Source organism: Podospora anserina, chromosome 3 (genome assembly GCF_000226545.1).
Source record: "Podospora anserina S mat+ genomic DNA chromosome 3, supercontig 2".
Taxonomy (NCBI): domain Eukaryota; kingdom Fungi; phylum Ascomycota; class Sordariomycetes; order Sordariales; family Podosporaceae; genus Podospora; species Podospora anserina.
The window spans coordinates 2,642,373-2,659,812 of record NW_001914856.1 but is presented as its reverse complement, the minus strand read 5'-3'; the positions used below and the strand labels follow the sequence as shown (position 1 = coordinate 2,659,812).

Sequence of the window (17,440 nt, the reverse complement as noted above, 5' to 3'; positions counted from 1 at the left end):
ATGGTACACCTTTCGACCATCCCCGACGAGAACCAGGTCGTCAACGGCAAGCTGGCTGGTGGCATCAAAAAGGCCCACCTCCAGCTTGTCAATGATGATGACAGCTTCACCACTAGCGTCTACGGCTCCCGGTTTGCTGCCAGAGACCTCCCCAAGCACGAGATGCCCGAGGCCGAGATGTCCAAAGATGTGGCCTACCGCTTGATCAAGGACCATTTGAGCCTGGACGGCAACCCCATTTTGAAGTAAGTCGTCATATCATGTTCGGCCGTTCGGCTCCGAGCGACTATCCGTGCGCTGCTGTTCCTGCTTCGGAATGCTAACGGCTGCATGTTGTGCCACAGTTTGGCTTCTTTTGTCACGACTTATATGGTATGTACCCCCTATCAAGAGCAGCTCAAACATGCGCTAACACTGCATGTAGGAGGAAGAAGCGGAAAAGCTCATGACCGAGTCCTTCTCAAAAAACTTCATCGACTATGAAGAGTACCCCCAGTCGGCCGACATTCAGAACCGATGCGTCTCCATGATCGGGAGACTGTTTCACGCCCCGATAGGCGTTGAAGACGATGTCGGCGCTATTGGCACTTCCTGCGTCGGTAGCAGTGAAGCCATCATGTTGGCTGTGCTTGCGATGAAGAGGCGCTGGAAGAACAAGAGGATAGAGGAGGGCAAGCCGTACGACAGACCCAACATTGTCATGTCGTCGGCCGTTCAGGTGTGCTGGGAGAAGGCGGCGCGCTATTTCGAGGTGGAGGAGAAGTTGGTGTACTGCACCGAGGAGCGATATGTCATTGACCCCGAGGAGACTGTCAATCTTGTCGATGAGAACACTATTGGCATCTGCGTGATTCTCGGGACGACTTATACCGGCGAGTATGAGGATGTCAAGGCTGTCGATGACTTGTTGACCAAGAAGGGGTTGAACACGCCGATTCACGTCGATGCTGCCAGCGGTGGGTTTGTGGCACCATTTGTCGTGCCAGACCTTGAATGGGATTTCAGACTGGAACATGTCGTTTCCATCAACGTGTCTGGGCACAAGGTTTGTCAACACCCCTGAGAAAAACACTTGGACTTTGCTGACCATAGATCTAGTATGGTCTCGTCTACCCTGGTGTTGGTTGGGTTGTGTGGAGGAGCGCCGAGTTCTTGCCCCAAGAGCTCGTCTTCAACATCAACTACCTCGGCGCCGATCAAGCTTCCTTCACCCTCAACTTCAGCAAAGGGGCCAGTCAGGTCATTGGCCAGTACTATCAGCTCATCAGACTTGGGAAACACGGGTACAGGGCCATCATGAGCAACCTGACGCGGACGGCCAATTACTTGTCAGACTCTCTCGAGGCTCTCGGCTTCATCATCATGTCAAAGAAGTCGGGCGAGGGTCTGCCACTAGTAGCCTTCCGTCTCCCGCCCCAAGAAGACCGCAACTATGACGAGTTCGCCCTCGCTCACCAGTTGCGCGTTCGCGGCTGGGTTGTCCCCGCGTATACCATGGCGCCCAACACCGAGAACCTCAAGATGCTCCGCGTAGTCGTTCGCGAGGATTTCACACGCAGTCGATGCGACAGCCTCATCACTGATATCAAGCAGAGTCAACAGCTTCTCGGACAGATGGACCAGGACAGCATCAAGAAGCAGCAGGACTTCATCCACAAGCACAACACCTCGAGCGGGAAAGCCTCACACAACCACCCCAAGTATCGGGTAAGGTCCTGTGCTCCCCTTTTTTCAAGGCCATTTGCAACGTCTTTTGTTATGTTTTTTTGTCGGAAGAAGTGATGCTGACCACTTACACAGAAGGAAAAACATTCTCTTCAGGGGAAGACAGGCAAAACTCACGCTATCTGCTAAGGAGAGGCCCGAGCGGGCTGTCACACTCTTGAGAATGCAGGGGGCTTGGTGGGGAGGGGAAAGAAGGCTTCTCTCAGTGTCGAGCTGCCCAGTGTACAGCAGTTGTTGACGCTGAGGATTGCATGTCCGTCATGATGTTGTGTATGCGTATATATTCAAGAGACAGAAAAATGAGAACCTTGATGACCCAATCATTGTCTCAATTGACAGGGGGTTGTGCTATCGATAAGCGAGCCAAGTCCCGTCCGTTGCAGTGGGGCACGCGCCTTTGCGGGCGCATCCCCGACATCGCTTGACAGATTTTCTCGGGTATTGATCTGATAAGATGGCGAAGTGGGTTGGACAGTCACAACAGTCAATGGAGTCACTGGGATCTTTCTTGAGTCACTTTCATCCACCTCCTCCTGTTCTTAAAGTCGTCGACGCCGCGCCTTTTGCAATTGATTGATCTCTCAAAACTCAATTGCTTTTTTTTCCTGCGCGCCGTTGGACTTTTTCCAACTCCATCCAACTCTATTTGTCGGTATCACACCCCAACCCTTAACTTCACCAGCTTTTCTTCTTTTTTTTTATTTAAAATCTTCATCATGTCCCTCCGTCCCACCCTCCGCCTCGCCGCCACGGCGAGCAGGCGCTGCTGCTCCCTGGCATCAACGAGGCTAGCCAGCACTGCCACCGTCCCCAAATACAAGGAAATCACGCACCCAGACATCATGCCGGGCAGCTCCAAATCCCAATCCCTCATCGACTCCACCTCCCCATACATGGTGACGACCTACTCCCGCCCCCCCATCGTCTTCACCAAAGCCTCCGGCTCCCTGATCTGGGACGCGGCCGGCAGGGAGTACCTCGACTTCACGGGCGGCATCGCCGTCAACTCCCTCGGGCACAACGACCCCCAACTCTGCGCCATCATGGCCGACCAGGCCACCACGCTGACTCACTGCTCCAATCTTTACTACAACTCTTGGGTGGGGGAACTATCCAAAAAGCTGGTGGGATTGACGAGGGAAAAGGGGGGCATGCACGACGCAGCCCAGGTATTCGTCTGCAATTCCGGCAGCGAGGCCAACGAGGCGGGGATCAAATTCGCGAGAAAAGTCGGCAAGGTTGTCGATCCGAGCGGGCAAAAGGTGGAGATAGTCAGCTTCAGGAACGCGTTTCACGGCCGGACGATGGGGTCTCTGTCGGCGACGCCTAACCCCAAGTATCAGGAGCCGTTTGCGCCCATGGTTCCGGGTTTTAGGGTGGGGGAGCTGAATGACATTGCTGGGATCGATGGGTTGGTGACGGAACGGACATGCAGTGTTATTGTTGAGCCGATTCAGGGGGAGGGGGGGGTCACGCCGGCAGGGGATGAGTTTTTGGTGAGGTTGGCGAGACGGTGCAGGGAGGTGGGGGCGTTGGTGCATTATGATGAGATTCAGTGTGGGTTGGGACGGACGGGGCAGTTTTGGGCGCATGGGCATCTGCCGAAGGAGGCGCACCCGGATATTTTGACCACGGCGAAGGCGTTGGGGAATGGGTTTCCTATTGGGGCTACGATAATTAACGAGAGGGTTGGGGAGAGGATCAAGGTGGGGGATCATGGGACTACGTTTGGGGGGAACCCGTTGGCTTGTCGGTTGGCTTGTAATATCGTGGAGAGGTTGGGGGATGAGAAGCTGCTGGAGGGGGTTAAGAGGAAGGAGAAGATCTTCAGGGAGACGTTTGAGAGGTGGAGGGGGGAGTGGCCGGAGTTGGTCAAGGAGGTGAGGGGGAAGGGGTTGATTTTGGGGTTACAGTTGAGTGAGGACCCAGCGGGGATTGTCAAGGCGGCGAGGGAGAGGGGTTTGTTGGTCATCACTGCCGGAACGAACACGTTGAGGTTCGTGCCGGCGTTGACGATCGAGGAGGGGCAGATTAAGGAGGGGTTGGAGAAGTTGGAGAATGCTATCAGGGCGACGAGGGAGTAAGAAGGGGGTGAGGTGAGGATTGTGTATAGATGTGGTGGGATGGGGGGATGGGGGATCTTTTGTGTGTAATCTTTCGTCAAGTTCATTGTCTGGAGTTGGATGGTTTGGAAAATAAAAGAGATTCCGGTTCGTCATAGTTTGCTTCGGGATGTGCTTGTTTGTTGACATAATAGGCTTACATTTCCACCTACATGGTTGTTCAACTGGTGGCAATGGATATAGGATACACAATGGTGTAGGAGATAGGTCGTAGCAAGAGAAATAAACCAGGGTCTGGAAAGAAAATAGCCACCATTTTTTCAGCCACCAGGACTCAGGCCCCTCCCTACTTTGGAAGTCAGTTTGATGACAAAGAAAAAAGTTTTGTTGCCCGGGGGCCATTCCGAGGGAATATTTCACTGCCACCTACTATCTATGAACAGCTAGGCGTCTGTATATATGACGGTCTGACCTCTTTAGGGAAAGACAGCAAAAGAGCCAGCCTTACCTCCCTCCAGGATAACAGGCAGCTTGGCCTTTTCAAAGACAACCAGAACATATCTACAAACAGCCAAAAAAAAAAACCACCCAAAAAAAAACCCCTCTCCAAATTACGATGTAATAAAACCAGCTATACAAACAGTCCTTTGGATACATGTCATGATGGGAAATGGCAGGGCCTTAATGTACTATCCACCAAGCTTCCACAAGTATCAGAATTGATAGGAATTTAGCCCGCTGAAGCCAAACCGGGAGGAGGCATGATATTCCCTCCACAGGTTCAGTTAAAGCTCACGGGGGCACTGAATTGGGACTTACCTGGTCAAAGAAAATGTACAAACCCCCTGCCCGGCTCCAAACGATGGGATGAATCGAGAAGTTCAGCTTCAAGGTAACTGATACCCCTACTTCCTTGTCTGGGTAATAAAACAACAACCCATACGGCAACCTGCCCGCCTGGGCTGTACCTCTTGTAGGTGGGCGAGAAGAGGCCGCAGACTTCCCACATGATGTAGAGGGCACACGGTTGCGGACCTCGAGCATTCGAAACCTCTTTGATCTCGTCCAGTGGTGTGTGAGATATCACATCAGCAAGTTCTGATACAAAGTTTTGTGGCAAGCATATGACTTTGTTTAACGCCAGGAGGGAGGTCACACACTGAGTAAGGTAGGTAGCGGCCGTGTTTTCTTGAGCTCGACATCGCCACCGGGAAAGCCACATGGCAGTATCGACGCATGAGATACCAGTGGGCTGTTGGAAGTGGATGGGAGGAAATCTCCAGACGGTGGTTGTACATGCGTGTATCATGTTTGCCGTCTAGCATATTGTCATACTTCATCTCTCGTTCGACAGCATAGGATGGTGTGCAGTGTCAGGTGGGAGTTGCATACAACAGCTGTTGTCTTGCTTTTCTTCTACCATCGTATTCCATATCACGCACCACAGGGTCACAAGTCTTAAATCACTCAAGTATGGTCATAAGCGATGGAATTTTGCTCATCCATCTCCTCTCGCGAGAAGAGACGATCTAAACTGTCCTACCACCCTAGCCGTTCCTCCCAAATGCATTTCCCTTTTGTCCTCTCTCTAAAAAAAAATGTTTGTGTGAAAAAAAAGTCATATTGTTACATGAAGTCCTCTCCCGAATGAATTTGCTGCCACCAGATGCTGCCTGCCATCCATCCCCAATCCAATTCCCAATGAAAAAACGCCGTCTTTCCCAGTTTGTGAACCCCTCCTTCTTTGTGAAAGGTGGAAAAAAAAACAAGTCGACCAATATCAAATATGGTCAAAAAGTGGTGATGTATAAACGAATGACACCAACGATGTGAGAAATGTGTGTCGGGTATAACAGAGAAGCGAAGGTCGAAAAGAGGGGGTATGGTTAGAAGCGAAAAAGAAGAAGGGGTCTGGACGAATTCATCAAATCCATCGACATCACGCAAGAACAATGTCTATGGCTGTCCTTGTCCAAGCAAGCTGCAGAAGTCCATCTCCGAAAAGGTAGAGAAAAAGCTTAAGCAAGCTGGAGTCTGGAGCCCTGTCTCCACCTGAAGCTGCGGCGAGAAGCACGCTTGTTGACGAGGAGCTCAGTGCCCTCACCCATCTGGCACTTGGTGCCGGAAGCCATGGCCTGGACGACAGACCAGGTGCCGGAGGCGCAACGCTGGAAGCCGTCGCCGAGACAGTTCCAGGAGCCCTCGTTCTGGCAGGCAGTGCCGGCAGGGTAACCGAGCTGCTGACCAGCACCGCCAGTGGGAACGGGGGCGGGGGCGGCAGTGGGAGTGTTGGCAGGGCGAGTGGAAATGACGAGAGTGGTGGGCTGGGGAGCCGGGACATCGACAGGGGCCGAAGTGACGGGCTTGTCAGGAGTGGGAACAGTGATGAAGACACCGCCGGGAAGAGAGGCGGGAGCCTTGGTGGTGACGGGGGCAGCTGTGGTGGTGGGAGGAACGACTGGGGCCTGCTCAGTCGTGGTGGGAGCGGGAGCGGGAGCATCACCACCGCCGTTGCCGGGGTTGGGAGCGGGGGCACCGGCGGGACCGCAGTTGCCGGAAGGAGCGCCGGTGCTGCCGCCGTTGTTGATGACATCGGGGCCGGGGTTGGGGTAGACAACATCGGTACCCTCGGCGACAGAGCAGCCATTCTCAATGTTGGCGACGAAGAGAGCGGGGCGAGAGGAGAAGCCAACAGAAGCACGCTTCTGGACGGCAGCCTGCTCGACCTTGGGAGCCTCAATCTCACGCTTGGCGGCGCTCTTGCTGATGGTGATGGGGGCGCAGTTCATGTAGAACTCGCGGTTGCCGATGTTGTTGTTCCAGGTCCAGGCCCAGATGGCCTCACCCTCGGGGGCATCGTCGGGGATGGTGAAGGGGTAGCTGGAGGCGAGCGGGCAGCCACCGATGATGGACTGGATCACGGTGAAGGTGGCACCCTTGTCGTAGCTCAAGCTGACCTGGCACGAACCACCGCCGTGGGGAGCACCGCCGGTAACCTTGAACTGGTACGAGCCACCGGGGCGGTAGGAAGCGGTGGGAGCACCGGCGGCAGTACCGAGATCCGAGTGGTAGCCCTTGCAAGGGTAGTTGGCACCGTTGGCAGCGAGGGGAGCTGTGTTGGTGTAGTCGATGTTGGTGGCATGGGGGTTGAACTTGGACCTGAAGGGGGCAGGTTCTGAGATTTCCATGTGGGCCGAGGCGAGCTGGGCACCAGCCATGAGGAAGGCGATGGCGCCGGTAGCGAATCCGTTGGAGAACATGGTCAAGTTCTTGTTTGTTGTTTGGTGGTTCTGTGGATGCCGGATAGGCGAGTGATCGATTGGTTCTCTGAAGTTTTCGTTTTCAAGGAGTGAAAAGCTTGCAAGTGGTCGCAGAGGAAAAAGTCTGGAAAATTTGAGCACTGCTCGGAGGCTGGTAATGAATGGGGTTGTGGGTGCTTGTGTCAATGTGGACAAAGCTGATTGTTGATGCTGGTTGAGGGGCTATTGTTTGTCGAACAATAGGGAGTGTCGTCACTTGTCGAAAGCACCGGGCTATCTTCTGAGTGAAGTGTAAAGTGTGGAAAGCGAAAAGAAAAAGAATCAATCGAAGCCCTTGACGGGGTGGTGTGGTCTGCTGAAGGAAAGTAAGAGGCGTGATGCCGTGGTGAGAGAAGGGCAGAATAAAAGGAAGATTGAAAAAGAGGGAGAGCTCCCTTTATGTTTCTGTTCCACCCGTTCATCCAGAGACGATTGGCCCCCGTCCTGCCGTTTCGAACGCACACTGGACAGACAGACGCCACTGGACGAACGGCCTCTCTCATCCCATCCCTCCCTCCCCTGCTTGCTCCCTCCCCTTGCTCCACCGCAAAAGACACCCCCGTCCCTGCTGGGCCGCTGCGGTCCAAGAAGATCCAAGCAGCAGGGTCAGAGTGGGGATCGGGATCCTCGAAGAGGACTGGTTGTACGGTACACCATCTGGACTGCCGTGAACTGCGGCCTGTGTTCAATGCGGCCGTGAGAGAGGGCATTACACTGCAATATCCGCTCAAATCCATCACTCACGGCAATACTCGGTATCTTTGCGGACGGTGGCAATTGCTCGCTCCTGTTCACTTCACCTCAAACAGCACTCGCTGGGTCGGTCACTGGCAGGGAGCAACAGAGCAAAAGGATTGGTAGACAGGCGCGCGGGACAGATTGAGGATAACATCCCAAAAGAAAAGATGCAAATTCAGGTACAAGTCCGGACAGCCAGTGAGAAGGATGACCGTCCAAAAAATGCACGATGGACTGGTGACTGGTGCGACGATGGCGCTGGTGTGACGGGAAACGCTTGCGCTTGCCCTGGAAAATCGTTGTGTGTGTGTGGCTGCCGCTGCCACTGGAACGCTAGGCACTCGGTATTCGTCCGTGGGGCTGCAACCCAAAAGTGCCCCATCGATCAGGGGCCAGCTGTCAGTTCATCCAATGGCTGCCCGAGTGTGCCTGAGCCGTTCTAGTCTCTGACTGGCTGGTGGGAAAAGGTCTGGTCTGGGCGAGATCCTGGGGAACCTGGTTGAAAGCGCCCGACTGGCCCAAACACCACAAACTTGAAACACTGACCCCTTTTGTTCGCTTCAAAAAACCCTCATAACCCTAGAAGAAGAAAATTCATCAACCCTGGAGCCCCAAGAGAAAAAAAGAACTGTGCCACTGTGGCCCCAATCCAGACCACCACGGCACGCCGCGTGTCCCGGTTGTTTGTCAAGCGCTGGGCCCTGCAGACATGGGGAGGGGACATGTTCACTTTGGGACGACGGCCGACGAGTTGTCTCTCGGTGTCTGCCTTGCGCAGCAGAACCCGGGGGTTATGTCCGAGAGGGAACCGCTTTCTGGAACTTTGCTCTGAAGCCATGCGAACAGAACATACGAACGAGAAGCCGTCGGTTTCACAGTTGAGCTATCACGAAGTGGCAAGTGGCCTGCAATTACAGACCGTCCTGACCGCCGTGAAAACAGCCATAACCACCCGATCTTCTACAGGTTTTCTGCACCAAGACCAACCGCTTGACTCATCTGCAGCCCGAAAAGCCAAATTAAGAACACATGGGACGAGAATACTGGCAAAATAGCGAGAGAAACATCCCAAGTTGCAGGTCGCACATCATCCCGAGAGTTTACCCGAACCGTACCTTACATAAAGTGAGCCATAAAATAGCCACTGGGCCTTTCGACCGCCTGCTTTTCGGCTGCTTTTTCTGTTTCTTTGGAGGAATTGTCACCCCCCTCCATGATTACGTAGGCAGTGCAGCTCAACCGTTGACGGCAACCAACCCGACGTCAACCCCGTCAACCCCACCAAGCTTTTGGCTGGCTGAGGGCTCCCGACATTCCGACATCCAGGCGGGGAACATCGCTCCAAAGACAGCGCCTGGCCAGCCTGTCCCAGTCGAGATCAAGCACCCTCAGGCCTGATGATCGACAACCGCCGACCGCGCGGTCAATGCAAGACCCTGACTGTCCACAGAAAGAGAAAATCGACAAAACCTGCGATGCAATGATGCAGGTTGTCGTTTGTTCATCACGGTACACAAGAAAGACACACAGAAAGAGAAGAAGGAGGGGCAGCTTTTACCCCTGACTGGCTGAGATGCTTCTTCACCTTCTCCCTGCCGGGCGGTGTGTGTGCCTTACGGTATGTGCCCTGCGCAACCCCGAGGCGGCAACCGACAGGCGACGCCGCCCTCGCTCCCTCGCAGACCACGCAAACTGACCAACAACTGACCACTCCACCCACCACCTCGTCCATTATGCCATTATGCACAACATCTGCTGCGGCGTGAAAACGGAGCTGTTGGTTGATGACGACAAGAGGTGGATGAGGGCGTGGACCGCATCGGCGCTGCACGTTCAGCTGCGTCAGCTGCGAAATCTCTTTTTTTGAGCGACGGTGGACCTGCAGGTGGCGATATCTTTTTGCGATGGTTCCTGCATTGACTCCGATGCACCACCCACGCCTCTTAAGTCATCGGGAAAACACTCGGATTCAAACTCAGCACCACTCAGGGGCTATCACAGTCCACACCGACGGCTGCTGGAGGCTGACGGACAAAAGAAGCACAAACAACCCCCCGATTACCCCTCACCACCCCAAGGATTGCAGAGGGGGAAGAAAAGTCAGCAAGAGGATCACGCAACCAGCCGGCGGTAAAGCCCGCGATAGGCAGGCCGGCCCAGGCCCGCACCCGGTGTAAAAACCGCATGTGTGCCTCCTCCCACAAAGTACATGTGAGAAAGAGGCAGAGACAGCAGAATACTCCGGTAAGCGAGTGGTGAAGGACAAGTTTGTCGGTCCTACACCATCCAACCACAAACTGCACAACAGGTCTACGTTGGCTATTTTGCGACTTGCGGGGCTCTACCGAGCGCAACGTTTCTACTGATATTTGGTCTAGACTCTAACAGATCTAGCATTCCTCAGCGATGATCTTTTTGCCACTCACTACCTAGGTGACATCTCGACTTTTGTTTATTTGTTGTCTTATAACCCCCCCCCCCCCCAAAGTTCCATATCATAGAAACACTCGCCCAAATTCATGTTAATTTAGCATTCTCTTCGCCAAGCGCTGTGTTAGTGTGTGCAACCCTTCGATTCCAATCCAACAATTCTTCTTCAAGCCCGGCAGTCTGGAGCCCAATCCATGGGGTGGATCATCCTTCACCTTGAAGGTGTGTGTGCGCGCCTCCCCCGCTCCCCGAGCGACCCCGAGTCACCCCTGAATCCTCTGTTCCGAGACAACAAGCCTTTTCCCGCCCGAGTCTGTCTTGCATTGAACCACATCGGATCGCATAAACTTGCACATGTCAGAGAAGTGGAAAAATAGTACACAGCCTCCCTGAGGGAGATCATTGTGAGAAGACTAAAATCACCTCAACATTGGGATCCCTCGCTTTCGAGAGTTGAAAGCTGTGTAAGGGCCGTTTTCCAGCCACCAACCAACCACCTCAACCGAGGATATCAGGAGGTGCTTCCAGCCTCCTAAGCCCAGGGAAAAAACTTACATTGGTTTTTCGGCAGCTGAGTGAGTCCAAGAAAATAAAAGACAGCGGATGCTGGTCGGTAGATTGTCAGATCAGTCTCTCAATAACCTACCAATGGACATGCTTCTGAAGGGACATTCTCATGATCTAGGCGCGTTGTGATATCGGTTGAGTAAACTATCTCCCCATGCGCATCATCAACTTCTCAACAACCAACTACTAAACCAAGTAAAACATCACGACAGTTCACATGGCAGACCACATTACACCCCATGAATCTGTTTCCAATCACAAACTCATCCTGTCTCCTAGATCGCAATATGAAGGGGTCATGATCTCCAATGATCTCCCTGCCCTACCACACCACACACCTTTCCCGCACTGATCCTTTCATCCCAAACCTGAAACTTGTAGATGTATGTACCTACCTATTTAGGCTCTCTCTTCATGTGAGCGCGCCAGCACTGAACACACCTTTCCCAGACTACGCCCCCCTGCGTGTGTTGGAAGAGTAGGGAAAAAAATGTGGTGGGCAATGTATCTGATGCTATTTTTCCTTTCCGCTCAAGCGCTACTGCCATTCATATGCGCCGAGGCGAGACAATCTTGATACTACCATTACCGTTCATTACCAACACCACCAACGATGTAAGGTACCTTATAGTTAGGTGGACTGTTGTGCATCCCCAAATTCCATCTGACAAAGATCGGTGGGTATGACAGACCATCTTAGGTCGCCAATGTGCAATGCTGTCTTTTCTACATCCCCAAGAAGTCCATCCTTGCTTGCGTCGTTGGACGAGTCCTTGTTCCGTTGCTATAGAGCTGCGCGGCATGCTTACACCATCCTCCTGAGGAGCAACCAGACAACCAGACAACCAGACAACCAGACAACCAGACAACCAGGCCACCTCCGTGTGATGACCAAAGATGAAAACGCCGAGAGCTCAGAGACAGCATCTTCCCTCCTTACACCCGCCAAATCTTCACCAAACAACCCTGAGCGACAACCCTTGACAGAAAGCACCGCATCTCTAAGCAATCCATAATCGTAGTGAGTTCCCATCCCCCCTAGAACTACCACTCCGCCCGGAAACCAACACCCCTTCATGGCACAGACACAAAACAGTTCCTCGGGCTATCCAACCCAACATCTCAATAGTCACAGCCCCTTCTCCCGCGCTCCCTGACCTGCAAACCGTGCTCCTCATCAAAGAGCCCAAGTCCATCATCACGTAACATACCACTCAACTCAAAACACCACCCTACCTCCTCCAAGGTCGCCACCCACTAACCCACCACCAGCCATCGTACCATTCCATTCCACCTTCTCACACCCCCGTACGACTACCACCACCACCACCACCACCACCACCACCACTTCACTCTTCACCGAGACACTCCCCCTTCCCTCAAGTACTACTAAACCACCCGTTCACGGCCCATCATCTCTCGCGGTCGACCTCCCCTTTCACCGTTGAGCTCCTATTAGGTATTTTTCCTCCATCACAGCAAAGGACCGTCGCAACGGTGGTGTCCTCTTCTATACAAAGGGCGGAGACGAGGGACGAGCAGGCATCAGTAGAAAAAAACAGCGGGAAACTTGCAACACACAAACAATCAACACCAACAAACCCCAATCATCTCCCCCTATCCGCTTTCAAGATTCTCATGCTGGATTCGTGCTAGCTGTGTAAGCTACATCTATCGCATGATGAAAAAAAAATCCTCATGTTGTTTGGACCACAGAGAGAATCAGTCTCGAGCAAAACTCGTCTCTCCTTCCTCCTCCTCCATCACCCCCTCCTTCAGCATCATCACCGCCGCCACCGCCGCCCACAATCTCCTCCTCCTCCTTCCTCATCCCCCAACCCAAACCCCTTGCCAATCAACCTACCCCCACCCTGACAACTTCGGACCTCTCTCAAACAATCACCGTCACTGTCACTGCCACCGGCCACCCACACAAACTGTATCCAGCCTCAGTCCTAAACCAAATAGGACACGCCAAGCTGCCATACCCTCTCCTCAACCCAACTCAAACCACCCCCCCCAACACCCTCGACATCACCCGTCAACCCCTTCAGCATCAAACAGCAGCCTGCCTCGCCCTCCCCCATACACCCTTTCACATAACTCAACAACAAGAACAAGCTGCTGTTTCCCCTCCCAACCACCCCTTCCTCCTGTCATGTCCTGCCATGTCTGTTCCTCTGCGTCATCCCCTGCTCCTTTCTGGCTATCGCCCTTCCATGCGTTTGATTGTTGTCAAATAAAAAAAACAGACAGAAAAGAAAAACCACATCACATCGCTCTGCCGAACAGAAAATGCCTCGACAAATACCAAGATGGGCGGTAATGCAACTGGCAGCAAAGCGCACAACCGAAAGAACCATGCAAGATATTCCGTGTCGTGTATAAGCTCTTCTCAAATAATGGAAAAAGCTAATAAGTGATGGGTTCCTTTTTTTCTGCTTCTTCAATTTTTCCTACCCGCCCTCCCGTCCTGCATAAAAACCGTAGCCAGCCGACCTTGACATACATAATGACTTGTTGGGTTTGATTCGCTTGCCGCAACCGAGGTCGCCGTGAAGGCCGAAAGTAAAAAGTTCTCGGACTTCCTCTCGATAGGCGGGTGCAAGCGTGTCCAGTCGTGGGCCAAAGTTGTACAAAAGGATAAGGCAGCTCAAAAGAGCCCGAGTGACCGAGGCAGACATCAACATGGCGTCTCCACCTCAAATGTAGACGGGTCTATTCTCTCATTGGGGAGCACGCTGACCCGAAAACTTGCCTTGGCCTTGCTGGGGGGTATAGGCCGGTTGCTGATAAGTCATGGCGGGACTCATTCCGTACACGGCGGGCTGTCCCTGATGAGAACCCTGATGAGCCATCATCGGGGCGGCAGCGGACCGGCCAGGGCTGGGAAATCCATTGGATCCAACCATCGGCTGCGGGGCAACCGCGCCAGGAGGCATAAACGGAGGACCGCTGACCGGATACATGGGCCCAGGAACCGCCATGCCGTTAGGTGGCATGAAGGGAGGTTGACCCATCATAGGCGCACCCATGTGATGGGGCTGCTGCGGCATGAACTGAGGGTTATTTGAGAAACTGCGGAACTGACCCATCTGAGGCGCGCCGGGGTTCATGTATTGAGGCATGACAGGCTGGCCATAAGGCATCTGACCGGGAGCATTCACCGAAGGGGGGTAGGCCATGGGAACTTGTCCCATTCTAGGGGAAGCGAAGGACTGGGCCGAATTAGAATGCATCATCCTATGATCGTCGGGGTTGTACGGTCCATGTGGTCCATGTCCGTGCTGGCCGGCCTGCATCTGCATCGGGGGCATGTGGGGCGATTGGCGAGGAGCCATGCCCTGGCCCCCGTGCTGCAGATAGGGTGGCAGCTGGTGTTGGTGCGGGATTTGGGGCATGGCATGCGTTGGGTTGGGAGTGGCGACGGTCGCACCAGCTCGCGGCACCTTCTCGAAATACTCATTATAGGTCATGCTCATGGTAGAGTCTTTGGGCTCTTCCTTCTCCGGGTCAACCGCACGCCAAGTGGGAGGGTGGTCAAAGGCGGGTCTGAAACCGTCATTCTCCTCCCAGGTCTTCTTGGGATTAGTCGGAGGCTGAATAGTCTCCATGTTGGAAAGGACAAGACACTTCTTGATATCAATCGCCTTTGTCTTGCGGCGGACCAGCTGGCCCTTCGCCGGAGCTGGAGGAGCCATGATGGGAACTTCCATCATGTTCACCGAAGCACGAGGGCTGGAGGCCTGGCTGGGGATGACCGCGTTAATGGGGTTGATTGGGTTCATCGGGTTGAAGGGTTGTGCAAATGCATTGGGTCTGAACTCCTGGGTGTTAGGATTGAGCTTGGGACCGAGATAGGTCGGCGGCACACCGCTGATGCGACGACCGTAGTTGGGGTCGGCATTGTTAGCAGGACCGGTTGGTGGTAAACGCATATCCGGCTGAGGGTGTTGAGCCATATGAGGGTGCTGCATCTTTTGCTGCTCGACATTTCTCAGACGCTGGGCCAGCTGACCGGTAGCCTGAGCGCCGGGAGGAAGCTGAGCACCACGGCCGTTCCGGTTGTACTGGCCATAGGGAGGCTGGATCCCATTGCTGTTATGGTAAGAGGCGCGACCTCCGGGATGGCGACCGGGGGCACCGGATGAGTTGGAGTGTTGGGGAGCCGTAGGGCGAGAGCTGGCGCGAGAATCAGTCGTCGCGGCGGGCGTCGAGGCATTCGACTGCTCGGCTGGCGTCTTGGCTTGGTTGACCTTGGCGGCCGCAGACTCCTTCTCCTTGGCAGCAGCCTCTTGTTTCTTCCTGGCAATCTCGGCCGCATTTTGAATCGCCTTCTCCTGGATCTCCTGCTGCTTGACGGGGTCCTTGGCAATGATGGGGATCAAGTCCTTCGGCACGGGAGTGGACAGCTTGAAGTCCTTGGAGAACTTTTTCAACTCGGTCAACTTGACCTCCTTGTCAACTCTGGCCTTGCTGTGCCGGGCAGCATCGGCCTGCTTCCTCTCCTTGATGGAAAATTGCTTGAAAGCATTGAGTACTTCTCGCTCGACGTTGTTTGCAGCGCTTGGGCCGCCCGCCCTACTCGCACCTGGGAAGCCAACACGAGCCGTGGCAGTCGAGGACCGAGCAGCGACAGTCTCCTTGGGGTCTGCCTTGGCGGGGGCTGCGGATACGTCGGGCTTGGTCTCTGGAGCTTTCTCAGAAGCTTTGCTTTCCACCTTGGGCTCGGCAGCCTTGTCCACAGCCGGTTGGGCTGGTGTGGGCGTGGCGGCAGGCGACTTGACATCCTCGACCTCGGGCGTGGGCTGGGTAGAAGCCGGGGCACCCTTCAATTGCGATGAAATGATAGCCGGGTCCACTGGAGCACCCTTGACTGTTGACTGACCGGTAGGAGCCCGCCGAGCTGGTGGGGTGTACTTATTCTCACGGTTGCTGCTCAACGGAGGGAAGTCCTGGCGGGCAACACCGCTGTATCTGGGAGGGGGTCAGCTCGGAATTGTCACCGGCGGCTATGCCTGTGTGCTTGACGTACTTCTCCTCTTCATCCCTGCCATCACCGCCGCCACCAAAGTCCATAATGCGCTCCTCGGCGACATGGGCAAACTTGGGTGCCTCCCCTTCGATCTGGCGCGCAATCTTGTCCGCCTGAGCGATTCTCTGCTCGTAATTGGGGTGGCTCCTGTCGATCTCGGTCGTGTAAATTCTCTCATCATAAGTGGACTTGTTTCCAAACATCCTCTCGTGGGTTGCGAACTGATCCCAACCGCGGACATCTTCTTTGGAACTTTCAAGGCTAAGGTCAGTTGTGGTGTCAGGGGGTGGGGCCCAGGGTTGAAGAGCACGACCAGCACCGAGTCGCGAGTTAGAAATGGAGGCATCTGTCTTGAAACCGGATCGATTGCCTGCGAAAAAGATCAGTTTCAAGGCCTTGCAGAGTGTGTATGCATGTGGTCCCTCGATTACCATTAGCACCCTTTCCATCATTCTTCCCGGCGTTGCCAGGCACAACGCGAGCGTCCATGACGTCCTTCTTCTGGGCCATCATTTGTGTCTGATCTCGTCTCGCCCCGTTGGCAAGGTCGGCCGAATTGGGGAGCTTCTTCTGTAGCACGTTGGTTAGTCGAAAGCTGCCCGAGTCGAAGTCGTTCGAACAGGTGCCTGAAAACTCGGCCCCTGGGGAGTATCTAACACGCACTCGCTGACCCTGCGGCAGATGTAAGCTTCTGTACACGATTGAGTTGGGGGGAAGCGGAGAGACGGCGTGCGTCTGCACCAGTTGCTCTGTGGCAGCTGCAAAAGCTAAATCAGGCTCTCGGAGGCGCCCGCAGGCGGAGGGTGGATACGGGGAAATGGGGTAAAGTTTGACTGACCTCACGGAGGGAGTTGGTCACAGACTGCCTGTTCTGTGAGTTGAAGCCGGCCTGAGGTGGTTGCGATCGACCGGTAACCGGATTTCTCGACGCTGGGGTCCAGGCCTTTGTGACAGGAGGAGTTTGTCTGTGCGGTGGTCGACCGTCAGTCAGTCAGTCGCTTACAGGTGCGAACCATCAGAGAGGCACGATGCGGGTCGATCCGCGAAGAATGGAAAGAGAATGGGAAAAGGGATAGAGTAGAGAGCCGACGCAATGGGGTGTAGTCAAAAGTGGACCGTGGGGTCTCTTGTTGGTGGGCAAAGTGAGGCTTGAAAAAAAAAGCTGGGGATGGCAGGGCAGGGCAGGGCATGGCATGGGGGGAGTGGGTAGGGGGGGAGGAGAAGGGACTCGTGTCTCACCTAGCAGTCTGGCCAGAAGGGGTCACCTCTTTCCTTTGGTCGCCGAGCTTGCTGCTGTACAGAGGCCTCTGGGTAGGCGACTTGACGTCGGCGGAGGTGGACTGCGATGGGGTCGAAGATCGGTCTTCCATGGCTCCCGTGGTCTTCGCTGCCAGTTCACACTGGGTTGGTCGCGGCGGCTTGGAGGTGGAAACTTTGGGAGGAGTGCGGGCGGGAGTTGGTACGGTGCGGCAGAGAAGGAGTTTGTGCGAATTGGGCGAATCAGAGTGCAGAATGGTGCGACCTGACCGAGAGAGGGTCGTGACAGTGGGAGCCACAGCCCGATCTATTGCAAAAGGGCCCGT

The 17,440-nt window shown here is 54.5% G+C and overlaps 4 protein-coding genes across 4 annotated transcripts; 2 read left to right on the top strand and 2 right to left on the bottom strand.

Moving 5' to 3' along the window:
- PODANS_3_9440 (uncharacterized protein) lies at nt 1-1,854 on the top strand (the record flags this gene model as incomplete). Its single annotated transcript, XM_001909718.1, has 5 exons — nt 1-245; nt 345-372; nt 425-1,045; nt 1,099-1,707; nt 1,801-1,854. The coding sequence occupies 5 exons, from the start codon at nt 1-3 to the stop codon at nt 1,852-1,854; spliced, it is 1,557 nt and encodes a 518-aa protein (XP_001909753.1).
- Nucleotides 1,855-2,441: 587 nt separating this feature from the next.
- Nucleotides 2,442-3,809, top strand: PODANS_3_9430 (uncharacterized protein; the record flags this gene model as incomplete). The annotated part of the gene is made up of 1 exon (XM_001909717.1): nt 2,442-3,809. One exon carries the CDS (start codon nt 2,442-2,444, stop codon nt 3,807-3,809), a length of 1,368 nt encoding a protein of 455 aa, XP_001909752.1.
- A 1,997-nt stretch (nt 3,810-5,806) lies between these two features.
- Nucleotides 5,807-7,048, bottom strand: PODANS_3_9420 (uncharacterized protein; the record flags this gene model as incomplete). The annotated part of the gene is made up of 1 exon (XM_001909716.1): nt 5,807-7,048. One exon carries the CDS (start codon nt 7,046-7,048, stop codon nt 5,807-5,809), a length of 1,242 nt encoding a protein of 413 aa, XP_001909751.1.
- Nucleotides 7,049-13,548: 6,500 nt separating this feature from the next.
- On the bottom strand, nt 13,549-16,788 carry PODANS_3_9410 (uncharacterized protein; the record flags this gene model as incomplete). Its single annotated transcript, XM_001909715.1, has 4 exons — nt 13,549-15,793; nt 15,858-16,279; nt 16,350-16,529; nt 16,669-16,788. Coding segments are annotated over 4 exons (2,967 nt in total), but the record flags the coding sequence as incomplete, so codon positions are not given.
- Nucleotides 16,789-17,440: the final 652 nt, after the last annotated feature.